Source organism: Entelurus aequoreus, linkage group LG08 (assembly GCF_033978785.1).
Source record: "Entelurus aequoreus isolate RoL-2023_Sb linkage group LG08, RoL_Eaeq_v1.1, whole genome shotgun sequence".
NCBI classification, from domain to species: domain Eukaryota; kingdom Metazoa; phylum Chordata; class Actinopteri; order Syngnathiformes; family Syngnathidae; genus Entelurus; species Entelurus aequoreus.
Genome location: NC_084738.1, coordinates 10291273 through 10307331, shown reverse-complemented (window position 1 = coordinate 10307331; position 16059 = coordinate 10291273). Strand labels below are relative to the sequence as shown.

Here is a 16059-nt window from a genome sequence, read left to right as displayed (position 1 = left end):
CTCTCCCTCTCCCCCCCCCCCCTCTCTCTCTCTCTCTATGTCCACTACTTGATGTCCATATCCTACCCCCCCCCTCCACACCCCTGATTGTAAATAATGTAAATAATTCATTGTGATTATCTTGTGTGATGACTGTATTATGATGATAGTATATATGATAGTATATATCTGTATCATGAATCAATTTAAGTGGACCCCGACTTAAACAAGTTGAAAAACGTATTCGGGTGTTACCATTTAGTGGTCAATTGTACGGAATATGTACTTCACTGTGCAACCTACTAATAAAAGTCTCAATCAATCAATTCTCCATTACATTCGCTTGTTTGTGAACAGGATAATGCAGAAACTACTCAACCAATTTGCACACAACTTTTTAGTGGGTTATGGATTAATGCAAACCCCACCTAATCATGGCGCAAATCCAGGAATTATTTTCAGATTCATTAACACTGCTAGATAGTTCCTTTTAACACATTTTCCTAGTTTTCTTCTGTTATTCATGTCTAGATCTTACTAATACACTGGGGGTGATTTATTGCACATCTAAAAACAAATTTTGGAAAAATTCCTTCAGAAAAACCCCAAAATGTATCTATTGTTCGATATTGCTTGTAACTTGAAAGCTTTATGAACAAGGTTTCCAACAAAACAAAACAAAAAAACACCCGAAAGCTGTTGCTTTTTGCCTCTTAAAACCCCCTTTTTGTTGATGTAATTTTGCTTGTTTGTGGGCAGAATGATCAAAAACTACTGAATGGATATGTACAAAACCAGGTCTGCAGATATCGAGTATATCCGTAATCAAGTATTCTATCCATTAGTTTGTTCAATTAATCGGACAAAACACTGCGTATTTTAGGGAAAGTGTTGACATAAAGATTTTTTTGCTTGACATAGGGCTGGGTGATAAAAACAATATCAATATACAGTATATCAAGATGGATACGTAATCGATATCAATAAAAAATGTGTTCGATAAAACATTCGATACATATATTTTTCTTCTCTGTTGGAATAAACAGGTAGTTGCAAAGCAAGGTTGGTTGCATGAACGAAGGCACTCGCTCGTTGGTTACCAAGCAACGCAGGAAGTGATCACTGATCAGTGGGAGCGGCACGCTAATAGCCAATCAGGTAACAGTATCAACTATCGCTTTTGGTTGCGCCATCTTGTTGTCTCACGGTTGATTCTTTGCATTGAGTGAGAAGAGAAACTAAAAATCTGGAGCAAATAAATTGTGGATAAAACAGAAAAAATCACCTTGACAGTATAGCAGTTTTTTAGAATTTTTTAAAAACGGACCATAGTCAGACCAAGGCACTCGTAATCAGTAATACCAAACCACCTAGCCACCCTCGCCCTTCAGCACAGCTGGCACTAAACATGCATAAAATAGTTCTTCTCAGGTTTCTCATGTTTACATTTTATTAAGCATTTTTACATATTCCTTATTTTTTAGCCTTCATTTAAAGAGGTTACTGTTAAGTGTTCAATATGATTTTAGAATTTCCTTTACATTGATTGAGTGTATTCCATGGCTGTGTTGACATTTCCTTTCCGCCTTGATAGGTGAAGGGATATACTCAGAGGAATGTTGCATTTAAAATTCAAAAATGCATTACGTTTTTTTCTCTAATTATTGATATCGACCGATATAAAACACTTACGTATATTGTGATACCGTTTTCAGTCATATCACCCAGCCTTAGCTTGACATAGCTATAATTGTTTACTAATAAATGCACATTGTCAACGTTAAAACCTTAAAATTGCGTGAATAAAATTAAAACCTACAATTAAAAAAATAAAACGCCACACAGATCACGGCACCTACACCGCTCACATGTGCGCTCTATTGCAGCGACCGGGCAGAAACAATGTCTGCATGTATAAAGTTCTGAGCACGCTATGCAGTCCGGATTTTAGCGATTTTTATTAGTTACACTCTTTATATGATAATCAAAGCAACAGAATATACATTTAAGCTTTTTTCTACTCAAACTGATCACAGCCCTACACAAAATGGTAAATGTCAATGCAATTCCAGTTTGTTAGTATTACACGCTAGGATGTTTTTTTTATGCAAAATAAAAACCCATAGAATTTTGGTGCAAATGCAGGACTTATTTTCACAGTTGCTAATACAAGTTAGTCCGTTTTTAGACATTTCCATTATTTCCCTGTGAAATATGTCTAAACTGACAGAAACACTGGAGGGGGTTTTGCACACATCCTAAAACAGGTTCTATAACAACTCCTTCAGAAAAACTGTAGAAAAACTCATCTACGGTTACTGTACAGGCAAGGTTTTTAACTCCAGCCGATGCTTTTTAGCTTATACTTTTTTTACATACTGTGCATTTGCTTGTTTGTGAGCAGAATTATGCAAAACTATATATGCACAAATCATAAATTTTGATGTGATTCCAGTTTGTGAACATTAAAAGCTCGGGTGTTTTTTGAGCTAAAAAAAAAAAAAAAAAAAACTCCCATAGTTTTGGTACAAATCCAGAAATTATTTTCACCTTTGTTAAACCTGCAAGACAGTCCCTTTTTAAACACATGTAGCGACATTTTCTGGTCTGATTGGACACTTTGAGACTAACATACAGTATAAGCATGTATTTCTCTTCTCAACAGGCAGCAGGTCTTTTTTTGTTTTGCTCATCATGTGTTTGCAAATTATGCAAATTAGACAATGATGCCATCTCTTCCCCCACTCAGTGATTGAATTACAAGTTCTCAAACATATTCCTTTCAAAAATACTGTCGAACAAATTGTCATGCGGCTACTATTAAATATAGTTTATAACATGAATCAAATACAGTCCAGATTTCTAACCATAAAAACAACAAGCGTTTGGTTTTTGCAACAATTTTTGCCTGTTGTTCATCTATGTAATAAAGTAGCCGTTTCCTCCTCGCAAACACTCCATGTGGCGCCCCAGTGAACCGTGACACACGCCCTCGTCATATGCTGCTTACTGTGCTAACACAAAGCAACAAAAGGTCCCTGCAGCCATGCCCTGCAGCACACAGTGGAATACATAATATAAGCTCTTCTGTTTATTTAAGGGAAAAAAGGCTTCCTGTGGGCAATAGTTAAATATACATTGATGGTGTTATTGTAGGTCAGCAGCAATGTGAATGACCTGCATCTATTATACTAGTGCTTATTGATTTTACAGATATGCATGTATTACTGTGCGCTACTGTTATCCTTCTTTTACTGGAGGAACCTGTCCGCCCGGTACTCAACGGCGGCTCTGCCCACTGACGGTGACTACTGCTCCAACGGGGCTCGCACGTTGGCGTACAAAGCTCTTTAAGTGTATCACCGCTGGGTTTTAGGTGTGCTGCCCGATTGTGAAATGCAGCGCAAAATTGGGGGAGAAGCCCAAACGAGCGACCGCAGCGAGCGCCAGTATTCCCATAAATAATACGAAGAGGATGAATGCATAATGAACACGTTGCCATCGGCTCGCTTTAGATGAGCGGGAAGAACTAAGGGATGGAAATATTGCTTTTGTTAAAGGATGCGAGGATCATGCATACATAAAAAATAGATATACAGATATTTAAGGCAATGCTGAAGAGTTTTGAGGTTTGGGGATCAAAATAACATGAACATTTTTAGAACGTTAATGGCCGGAAGGACTGAACTTCTTCCTTCTCTATTATTCCTATCTTGTTTATGTCAATACAGCCTTCACAAGTACATAACGTCAATATAGAACCATGCTAGTCAAAGATCTTCTAAATGACAGGCGCTCTATGCTGCTTGTAGAACTCAACTGCAAAATCGGCAGTCAAAGATTGTTATGTATTTTCAAATAGCAGCTGCAAAAATGCAAGTCTTAGATTCTCTATGCTAGGAACGTTCAGCCATTTTTGAAGAACATTCGGCAAAATGGCTGTTCAAAGATCCTTTATATCATCAGAATGCAATGCTGTTTTTACAAATCTTCTGTAAAAAAATATATGAGCCTGCCATTTCAAGGACTACTTCGTCTATTTTAAAAAATTTTTAAAAAAGGCTTCACTACACATCATAAAATAAAACTTTGCCAACTATTTGTCAGTCAGCTGGGAGCTGCAAGTGTGTTTTTGTGTTTCTTCAGCAAATACACTTACCGAGCATGATGTTGCGGTTATAATGCCAGTGTAATGTTAGCACCGTAGCTCACATAGCTATGCTAGCATTGCGAACATTCGTGTCCTCCGGTTTTGCTCCTAATATTATGTTGTTTTATGTGCTATAGTAGCACCTCAACTTATGAGTAAGAGTAATTTCAGATACGAGCTGGCTCTCTGCTTTTTGTTTTGCTTTAAGTTGCGTGCATAATTTGAGTTACGAGCATTTCCGCCGCCGTTGCAGTAGTTTTTGTCCATAGCTGTATTTTGAATTTTGTCGGTAATTACAGTGTATGGAGTTGAATGTATTTTCACCCTGCTGTCAATTTGCCTTTGCCTGCGAACAACAGATGAAAATTAGCTTGTACCATAGCTATAGCTGTGCAAATATATGTATTGTATATTATCCTTATCAAATAAACAAACGGCACACAGAGATCGACACAATTCTGCCCTTCAACCACCAGAACTAAGAACGTGAATAAGGAGAACAACACCCGCAAAATCCGAAAAACTAAAAATGTTTTCCTATTTTGTAGAATACTTTGGAAAGTGGCGCGACCAGAACGCCGTCAGTTTGTACCACTCTGAAGCAGCTTCCAAATAGTGGACATTAATCCATGAAAATATACAGAAGCTGCCAAACAGTCTCCCAGACGTATTCACGTTCGTTCTTTTTTTCCTGACTCAACAAACTACAGCATTAGCTTTGCTCACTGGGCAGACGTCTGTTGCTGTCAACTCTGACCTTTACGGTCCATCACTCAAAGAGGTTGGTATGCATCATAACCAACAATGTCTAAGTTCTTATTGTTACATGACGAAGACAGTGTTGCCAGATCCGAGGGAAACAAGAAACCAGCTTTATGAATACACGTCGGTTATAATAAGCGGATTTGGCAACACTGGACAGAGTAAGAGAAACCGCATAAATGCTGTCAAATATTTCATAAAACTACTCTAGTTGTTTGTAGTACATTCCATTGTATTGACTTTCAAACAGTACCTACTTCTAATCTAAAAGTTGTTTTTTCTTTTTAAAAAGGCATGATGTTGGTAAAAAAAAAAAGGTATGCTGTTTGGGTGGGGTTGGGGGACAGAGGCAAGCATGAATTAAATTGATTTCAATTCATTTCAATGGGCAATACGATTAAGGATAAAGACAAGCTCGGTCATGAAACGAATCGTATTCATGAGTTGAGGTACCACTGTGTATGCGGCATCTACTACGAGTAGACAAACGCAGCCAATTAGCATTAAAGCTACAGAAGCTAAGGTACCATCAATTGATTAACGTGGACCTAAACAAGTTGAAAAACTTATTCGGGTGTTACCATTTAGTGGTCAATTGTACGGAATATGTACTGTACTGTGCAATCTACTAATAAAAGTCTCAATCAATCAATCAATCAATCAGGGCTTACTAAAGCTACGTTCACACTGTAGAGTAGAATGTGCAATTTGAATTTTTGGGACAAATACGATTTTGTTATGTAGTCGTTCACTTTACAAAAAATGTGATGTCTAATGTGAATGCAATCTGACTTGCATGTATACATGACGTCAAACGTGTAAACAGTGTTTATGGGAGGAAACATGCCTGCAATTCTAGTAGGTCTCAGTCAGGGCGCGTTTGTGGCAATTTCAAGGATTTTGCATGTTGGCTTTTTCTCGTTTGTGGGACATTTCGACGTCTGCTGCGAAAAGCATGTGGGCGAGCAGTTGGAGACAGAAGTGGTGGAACATTGACATGAGTTCCTAAAATATTATTTTCGCCTATTTTATTCGTCAACTATTTATTTTGCAACCATCTAGTTTGAAGAATAATTATGACGTATTGGTCAGATGAATGCGACTCGATTGTCAGAGTCCAGTCGCATCGGATACATATCTGGGGCCGTACTTATCGAGCTTCTTAGAATTACTCCTAAGAAGTCTGCTAAGAGTTGACTTACGAGTAAATAAATTCTTCGCTGAAAGCTGCACTTAAAAGTTAGTTATCAAGCGTCTTACTCACACTTTCAGCGAAGTGTAGGACTGAATCTTAAGTGTCACACTCAGAGCTGAATTACGACATTACTATGTGCCGTAAACGCAATTTTAGGTGACGTCATTTCTGTGTCCATAGAAATTACCAATCACGGAAGGGAATCCGTTGTCTAAGAATAAAGAAATATCTTGGAAATATTTAAGTGGACAATGGGAGTGTATATTTTGACAATAAACTACAAAATAATACAAAACAAACTAGTCCCCGCCGGCACTCACGCTACCGCTCCCTCTCTTCTATCGCCCACACACTCACTGACGTCACTCACCTCATGGCCACACACATACGCTACTGTCATAACATTTTCTTTCCAATTCATTAATTAGGCAACTAATTTGAAACTGGTGTGGGTGGCTCTATATATACTAGCCCACTGCAGACACATGCAGAAATCAACAAGGAATCGAAAAGTATTAAATCTGTGACAAAAATAATATCCGCTCTGTCTAAACGATACCGTTTGATCAGCTGCTCGTCATCAAAAAAAAAAAAACATTGTTCCGTTCCCTGAACGTTCGCGCACGTCTCTCTCGCCTCAGTGCCATCCCCTGCTGGCAACTCCTAACCACTTAAGACACCTCTGAAGGTCTCTTAAATATCCTGGAGAGTAGGAGTGATTCTTAGACTTAAGAACGTTGATAAAAAGCTTTTATTCTTAAGTTTGAGAGTAGGACTAAATTTCGCAAATTCTCAGGACTTAAGTGTAAAATGGCACTCTAAGAAGCTTGATAAGTACGGCCCCTGATTTATATCCACATACGAAGGAGGCCTGGGTCGGATTTGAAAAATGTTGAATTGCACTGTTGACATGAAAAAATCTAGTACAGGCCAAAAAAATCTAAATTGACCTGCAGTGTAAGAAAACAAAAACGCACTTTTAAACTGTCTGCATCAATATACTTCCAACACTTTTGTGGCACTTTACATTTAAAAGGGACCTATTATGCAAAACCATCTTTTCTTACCTATTGGTACCCATAATTGCCAACCCTCCCGAATTTTCCGGGAGACTCCCGAATTTCAGTGCCTCTCCCAAAAATCTCCCGGTACAACCATTCTCCCGAATTTCTCCCTATTTCCACCCGTGCCGGCCCAGTCATATAACATCTACGGCTTTTGGAGCTCAGTGCACAACTGCACATATATGTCTCTGTTATCCATAGGTTTATCTATAATTTATAAAGTAGGCAGGCATGGCACGATGATGAAACCCAATGAAGAAAAGTGCTCTGTTTGTTTACTTTAACCAGCGTAAGTCACTACACTAACTTTTAGCCTCATTTGAAGAAAAAAGTGCCTTACTTTTAACTTTTATCAGTTGTGGCAATGTGCCTTCATCTGTGAAGAAGTCACTTGGAGTGTGTGCAGAGATTAGCCCTCCTTCAAATGCAGACCTTCACAAAAAATGGATTTTCTTAAGAAAAAAAAACTATTTTTAATGGCGGGCTCGGTGACTACTATTTATGGCAATGGAGGAGACAATGAAGCGGAAAGTAAAAACAGTAAGTTAGAAAAGTGTGAATGATGCGTTAGCAATGTTAGCTCAAGATGTGTAGCTAGCTTAGCTTTCCACTGTGATAGAAGCATCAAAATTAAGAGTATGATTTTCCTAAAAACTACTTTTAATTGGATCAGTGCTTACTGTGTTGGTCAATGGACCAGTTAGTTCTATAATCCGATGTCGCTCGTAGAGTGGTTTACTGCTGCTGGCTTGAGCTCCCATTGTTTACAAATGTTCAAAGCAGCAGCAGTGAAAGTATTAACATGATATAGAATTAAAAAAAACTTTTACTGTCAATATACACATGGATTTGTACAGGATTTAACATTGTAGAGATACAGACTCTGTAGAAGTTTAACCTTGGTGTATCATTACAGACCTGCAGCCTGGCGTCTGATTCCTTCTCGTCCGACCGAATAGTCTCCTTATCGCGCAGACAATAAAACACGGCGATCCCGTTGATCTCGCTATATCATCTGGGATGTTGTGTTGCGGTGAAAGTCACTCAAAACAGATGGATGTCCAAAGTGCACAGTAGGTTGTATTCCGTCACGTGACTTTTAAACGGAAGTAAACAAAGTGGTGGGCCACCAAACCAACATGGCTACTTTGTAGCAAACAAAGTGCGGACTACCTGACTGCGCAAGGGGCCTAGATCTTACCGCTAAAAGCAGATACAAGCAAAAAAATCAAACCTTGCAATGGAATCTATCCCTATTTGTTATCTAATAAGATTTGTCGAGTGATCTCAAGGATTATCTGTCGGTCACGTTCCCAGATATGTCGAACTATCTGGTGCTCCAGATGTCATTCTACACAGCAAAACAGATGAAAACTTGGAAAAGCACGGAGGTCTACAACTTCTTTGTGTGTGTGGCTGGGTCAAGCAAATTGCTATCAATACTCCACCGGATAAATCATGTGTCGTTTTTTTGCTCGGCTAAGTTTGCATTTTCGTGATTTCACTTCGCGCGTACAGCCATGTTTGTTGTCTTGTTGGTGTTGCATGCACTGTTTACGAGTATGCGTGTTTTTCCTTGTCTTCATCAAAATATAACTATAGATCTCAACATTTTGAATGTGCTAAACGCTTAATTTATGATTTCTACCTTTAGCTTAACTATTTTAGGTTTTGCTCACACTTGATTATTTTATTTAGACTCGCCGAGTTGGTGGTTTACGAAACACTTGTAGCAAAAATGCGTCTTAAGAACTCAGAAGCACGATAAAATGCACATATTATCAAGATAATACTTAAATGGGAAATACTAAACGTAGAAGTATATCAGACAAACATTTAACGCAGGGATCACTGCAAAGTTGTTGAAAAGAGAAACTGGAAATTGTGATGTATCATGTTGTATGCATGCATGTTCGAAATAAACTCAAACTCAACACAACTCGTGCGTTCTTCGTCTCAATCTTGCACTCTTCTTAATTACATCTCGAGGAACTCTGAAGCAGCTGTCATCCTTTTTGCATTTTGAACGGTTCCAACCAGTGGTGTGCCGTCAGGGCCAGCAAGGCCTTCTCTGCTGGCCTAACATAAACCAAGAACATAATTTAATGAAAGTTCATTTTATTTTTAACTTAATTTCCATAAATATATAATATTATTCATCATATTCTCTTCATGTCATATTAGGCTCCAGTGTTGCTTGTTTTTTCATTAGTGCTTTTATCAGAATTCAGCTAACTTGTTGCCAGCGCTGCCTGAATTTTGCCGGAGGCCTTCTGAACTAACATTAGCTGTGCAGTGTAAACAAACAATTGATAAGACAGTTGCGATAGCCAATCAGATCACGAGTAGCCCATCTAGGTGGCCTTACAATAAACGTTACAATCACAACTTGTGATTTGCGAAAGGAGGAAGTGGCACCAGAGCAGAGAATGTTTCATTTAATTTAATCTTAACCCACAAAGAAGGGCTGAAAAAGGATATTTAAAGAGAAACTAGATCTTGTGAGACGAGCTTGGCCGACCACGGAAGCTAGCTAAGCTACTTGAATCAACCGACTACCACTGGCTTATACGGCGTCGGATGGGTGCTACAACTTGTGAGGTCAAATATTGTATTCCTTTATTTTTTTCACGTTTTTTACAATTATTTTAATTTTGACAGTACCACGTAAGATATGTTTGATGCGGGTTTATTTATTTTTAAATGCGCTGCAAAATAGCCTGTTTAGTACACTGTTGAGGTGATTCAACGCCATTTTCTGTATAGTATTTTTCAAGCCGTGGTCTCGTGGTGACAGAAATGATGGTATTTTGAGAGGTATTTATTGACGTCGGACATCACTGAAGGCCGAGGCGGGAAACGCACGGCTCGCCACTGGTTCCAACAGCCTAAAACAATGCAAGCATAGGGCATTTTTCTTCGAGAAAGGTAAAACGCCGCCCGGAACGCTATGATGTCAGCAGCCCGTGGCTCTCGAACCGTATGCGGCTCTTTAGCATCGCCCCCTAACTTGGCTCCCTGGAGTTTTTCAAAAATGGAAAAAGATGGGGGAAAATATATTTGTTGTTTTAATAATGTTTCTGTAGGAGGACAAACATAACACAAACCTTCCTAATTGTTAGAAAGCCCACTGTTTAGTATGTTTGCGTTTATGCTTCACTGATGACAGTATTCGGCCAGCGCCGTTTCGTCCTACTAATTTTGGTGGTCCTTGAACTCACCGTAGTTTGTTTACATGTACAACTTTCTCCGACGCTGCCACAGAAAAACGTGTTTTATGCCACTCCTTCTTTGTCTCATTTTGTCCACCAAACGTTTTATGCTGTGCGTGAATGCACAAAGGTGAACTTTGTTGATGTTGTTGACTTGTTGGGAGTGCTAATAATCCATGCTAACATGCTATTTGGGCTAGCTGTGCATCATTATGCCTCGTTTGTAGGTATATTCCAGTTCATTTAATTTCCTTTACTTATGTCCTCCGTGTATTTAATTGATATTTGCATGTCTCATGACAGATTATCTATATGTAATATTAGCTGCATGTTGTTCCAGACCACAGCAAACGTTACCCAGCTTGCAAAGATTGTAATAAATCCATTAGAAGAAGACTGCCTGTCCTTTCCTTTAACTTTGACACACAAATCTATACTTTTTGACAGTTTTAAGCCAGTAATTTCCAGGAGTTATCTCACCCTCTGAGACACTTACTTAATGTGTTGCCTTCATTATAACACTTAGATAAGGCTTTTAACTTTTTGCGGCTCCAAACAGGTTTTGTTTGTTTGTTTTTTGGTCCAATTGGTCTCTTTCAACATGTTGGGTTGCGGACTCCTGCGCCAGATGAATACAACCTATAAAAGCAAGAAAGCTAAAAAAAAACTACAAAACATTTCTGCCGAGTGCCGTCAAGTGCTGACTCAGCGTGAGGGGGCGTGGTGAGGAAGGGTTCATTTGCATCAAACAACTCTGCCTCTCAAAACCTCTCGTTTTCCAAGGGAGCAAAAATAGGTCCGTGAAACAAACACGATGCAAATTTTTCACCAAAGAACCATCATTACATGTTACGTAGACCAAAATGAAGTGTTCTAAAAATGGAACAAAAATCACAATATGGCCCCTTTAAAGTGCTGCAACATTGTATATAACATCTTTAAAAGTTATGTAGCTAAATAACCACAACCTTAAAAACACTCTCTACATGACACCCCACCCCCCTCCTTGCACTCACTGTAACCCTTTGACCTTACAAAGAACTTCAGGCCAGCTTTGCATTGATTTAGTTAATGGTTAGATTGCTTTTTGGATCCATTAAAAAACAGGCAAGCTGGGCATTTGGTGGCTTTTAGTGGCACTTTGTCACATGACTGTAATACCATAACGTGTCCCAAAACATAATACAGGCAGATGGACACCCCCCCTCAAAGAAAAAAGTGCTGGCTTAGTAGCAGGATAACATTTATGTCCATGTGGCTTTTTATAAATAAAGTTTCATTCGAAATACGTCAAATTATTGTTTACTAACGTAGAGCGGTGTTTTCCAATCACTAGTGTGTCGTGAGAAACAGTCTGGTGTGCCGTGGGAGATTATCTAATTTCACCTATGTGGGTTAAAAATATGTTTTGCAAACCAGTAATTATAGTCCGCAAATTATGCGTTGTTGTTGAGTGTCGGTGCTGTCTAGAGCTTTGCAGAGTAACTGTGTAATACTCTTCCATATCAGTGGGTGGCAGCCGGTAGCTAATTGCTTTGTAGATGTCAGAAACAGCAGGAGACAGAGTGAAGGTAAAAAAGTGTCTAATGCTTACACCAAAAATAAACAAAAGGTGAGTGCCCCTAAGAAAAGGCATTGACGCTTAGGGAAGGCTATGCAGAATGAAACTAAAACTGAACTGGCTACAAAGTAAACAAAAACAGAATGCTGGATGACAGCAAAGACTTACTGTGGAGCAAAGACGGCGTCCACAAAGTACATCCAAACATGACATGACAATCAACAGTGTCCCCCGCAAAGAAGGATAAAAACAACTGAAATATTCTTGATTGCTAAAACAAAGCAGATGTGGGAAATATCACTCAAAAGGAAGACATGACACTGCTACAGGAAAATACCAAAAAAGGAGAAAAAGCCACCAAAATAGGAGCGCAAGACAAGAACTAAAACACTACACACAGGAAAACAGCAAACTCAAAATAAATCACCGAGTGATGTGACAGGTCGTGACAGTACACCTACTTTGAGACAAGAGCTATATTGATCCATGGTTGGTTATGGTTTAAAGCAGGGGTGTCAAACTCATAGCGGGCAGCACGGCGAAACAGGGGTTAGTGCATGTGCCTCACAATACGAAGGTCCTGAGTTCAATCCCGGGCTCGGGATCTTTCTGTGTGGAGTTTGCATGTTCTCCCCGTGACCGCGTGGGTTCCCTCCGGGTACTCCGGCTTCCTCCCACCTCCAAAGACATGCACCTGGGGATAGGTCGGTTGGCAACACTAAATTGGCCCTAGTGTGTGAATGTTGTCTGTCTATCTGTGTTGGCCCTGCGATGAGGTGGCGACTTGTCCAGGGTTTACCCCGCCTTCCGCCCGAATGCAGCTGAGATAGGCTCCAGCACCCCCCGCAACCTCGTCAGGGACAAGCGGTAGAAAACGGATGGATGGATCGGTTTCAAACTCATTTTAGCTCAGGGGCCGCATGGAGGAAAACATGTTCTCACCCCTCACTTCTCCCCAGTGTTTACGTGTTTGTCACCTTTTTCTGCCGGAAGTTGGCAGACCCGTCAGCGATCCTGTTCTGTCTCCCTGTACTGTTTGTCTGATCTTCAATGGGATTGTGCTGAAAATCTTCATTTTAGGGACGGCGTGGCGAAGTTGGTAGAGTGGCCGTGCCAGCAATCGGAGGGTTGCTGGTTACTGGGGTTCAATCCCCACCTTCTACCATCCTAGTCACGTCCGTTGTGTCCTTGGGCAAGACACTTCACCCTTGCTCCTGATGGCTGCTGGTTCGCGCCTTGCATGGCAGCTCCCGCCATCAGTGTGTGAATGTGTGTGTGAATGGGTGAATGTGGAAATACTGTCAAAGCGCTTTGAGTACCTTGAAGGTAGAAAAGCGCTATACAAGTATAACCCATTTATTATCATTATTTTCCCTCGGGGGTTATTAAAGTATTTCTGATTCTGAACAGCAGTTTATGTCGTTCCAAAAAAAAAAAGCAGCTAATTTTTAAACTTGGCAAACTCATCACACGGGCCGGATAAAACCTGTTCGGCCCGCGGGCCGTACATTTGACACCATTGGTGTCAAACGTACCAAGAATTGATTTACGTGGACCCCGACTTAAACAAGTTGAAAAACTTATTCGGGTGTTACCATTTAGTGATCGATTGTACGGAATATGTACTGTACTGTGCAATGTACTAATAAAAGTGTCAATCATGGCGAAGTTGGTAGAGTGGTCGTGCCAGCAATCGGAGGGTTGCTGGTTACTGGGATTCAATCCCCACCTTCTACCATCCTAGTCACGTCCGTTGTGTCCTTGGGCAAGACACTTCACCCTTGCTCCTGATGGCTGCTGGTTAGCGCCTTGCATGGCAGCTCCCTCCATCAGTGTGTGAATGTGTGTGTGAATGTGTGAATGTGGAAATACTGTCAAAGCGCTTTGAGTACCTTGAAGGTAGAAAAGCGCTATACAAGTATAACCCATTTATTATCATTATTTTCCCTCAGGGGTTATTAAAGTATTTCTGATTCTGAACAGCAGTTTATTTCGTTCCAAAAAAAAAAAGAAGGTAATTTTTAAACTTGGCAAACTCACCACGCGGGCCGGATAAAACCTGTTCGGCCCGCGGGCCGTACATTTGACACCATTGGTGTCAAACGTACCATGAATTGATTTACGTGGACTTAAACAAGTTGAAAAACGTATTCGGGTGTTACCATTTAGTGATCGATTGTACGGAATATGTACTGTACTGTGCAATCTACTAATAAAAGTGTCAATCAATCAAAAAAAGGTTTAAAGTCATATCCAACTAGGGCTGCAACAACTAATCGATTAAATCGATTATAAAAATAGTTGGCGATTAATTTAGTCATCGATTTGTTGGATCTATGCTATGCGCAGAGGCTACTTTTTTTTTTTTATAAACCTTTATTTATAAACTGCAACATTTACAAACAGCTGAGAAACAATAATCAAAATAAGTATGGTGCCAGTATGCTGGGGTTTTTTTTTCCAATAAAATACTGGAAAGGATATAAATGTAGTTTGTCTCTTTTATCCGATTATTAATCGATTAATCGATTATCAAATTAGTTGTTAGTTGCAGCCCTATATCCAACAATTGCGACAACGACTTTTTACGATCGATTTTTTTTTTATGATTTCTGCTAGTGGTGAAAAAAAAGTGCCTTGGTTAAAAAAAAAAGGTTGAAAAACACTGACGTAGAGACTTAACTTTAATTTCCCCCCTAAAACAAGTTTTCGTCTTACCGGTGCTGTGGTCCACGGGCCCCGAGGTACCGGGTAGCAGCACCGACCGCAGGTGAGGGTTCGTCTCCTCCAGGGCCGAGCAGAACTCCGCGAAGTGGTCCCGGTCCTTCCGGAGCAGGATCTGCACCAGGAGCTCCACTTTCTCCGCGTTGGGGGATGAGGATCCACCGCTACTGCCGCCATCATCGCCACTGCGGGCGGCTAGTTCGTGACACTCGGCCAGGCTGAGGGTGCCATCCCGGGACAGGACCTCCACAAGCCGCTCGGCGTCCGTGACGGACTCGGCCAGGTTCTGCTGACACTTCTCCAGCAACTCCCTGTGCCGCGGCTCCATGGCGGCGGCGTCGAGCCCTCACCCTCACCCTCCTTTACTCGGCTAAACTTGTTTACCAGCGAGAGACTTTCCGAGCTCTTCAGGCTACAGTCGCCCCGGTTCGGTTGTCAAGCCGAGCCGCGCGGTAGGTAGGTAGACGACGGGGAAGCCATGTTTGCTGCTGCCCGACATGACAACACATTTTTCCCCCACGAACCGCTCCGTCCGTCCCCGGTGTTGGTGGTTTTTTTTGGGGGGGGAGACGTCCTAAAGCACCGGTGTCGTCTTAAAACTACACGAAGGTTCCGAAGTGGGCTGCGGTTGTCGGCACATGTTTAAAAGTGCAAGAAAAAGTCTTTAAAAGTGTCTCCGCCAGAGAGACATAAAGCTCGTGTTTTTTTTGTGTGTGTGCGTGTGTTTTTTTTAGGGTAGAAGTGGGCGGGGCTTATTGTTTGGACGCACCTGGCTCCCCGCAGACGAGCTAGAAAAACAACACATAGAGAGGATCTAGTTCAGTGGTTCTTAAAGGCCTACTGAAATGAATTTTTTTTTATTTAAACGGGGATAGCAGATCCATTCTATGTGTCGTACTTGATCATTTCGCGATATTGCCATATTTTTGCTGAAAGGATTTAGTTGAGAACAACGACGATAAAGTTCGCAACTTTTGGTCGCTGATAAAAAAAAAGCCTTGCCTATACCGGAAGTAGCGTGACGTCACAGGAGGAAGGACTCTTTACATTTTTCCATTGTTTACACCAGCAGCGAGAGCGATTCGGACCGAGAAAGCAACGATTACCCCATTAATTTGAGCAAGGCCGAAAGATTCGTGGATGAGGAACGTGAGAGTGAAGGACTAGAGTGCAGTGTAGGACGCATCTTTTTTCGCTCTGACCGTAACTTAGGTACAAGGGCTCATTGGATTCCACACTTTCTCATTTTTCTATTGTGGATCACGGATTTGTATTTTAAACCACCTCGGATACTATATCCTCTTGAAAATGAGAGTCGAGAATGCGAAATGGACATTCACAGTGACTTTTATCTCCACAACAATACATCGGCGAAGCACTTTAGCTACGGAGCTAACGTGATAGCATCGTGC

The 16059-nt window shown here is 40.7% G+C and overlaps 1 protein-coding gene across 3 annotated transcripts in view; it reads right to left on the bottom strand.

Moving 5' to 3' along the window:
* Positions 1 to 15363, bottom strand: part of LOC133655394 (disks large homolog 5-like) — a 107030-nt gene extending 91667 nt beyond the window's left edge. For all 3 annotated transcript variants that reach the window (XM_062055506.1, XM_062055508.1, XM_062055507.1), the window contains exon 1: positions 14642 to 15363. In XM_062055506.1, the coding sequence (XP_061911490.1) occupies positions 14642 to 14975 (334 nt within the window). In that variant the 5' untranslated portion in view covers positions 14976 to 15363. The remainder of the gene's footprint in view (positions 1 to 14641) is intronic.
* Positions 15364 to 16059: the final 696 nt, after the last annotated feature.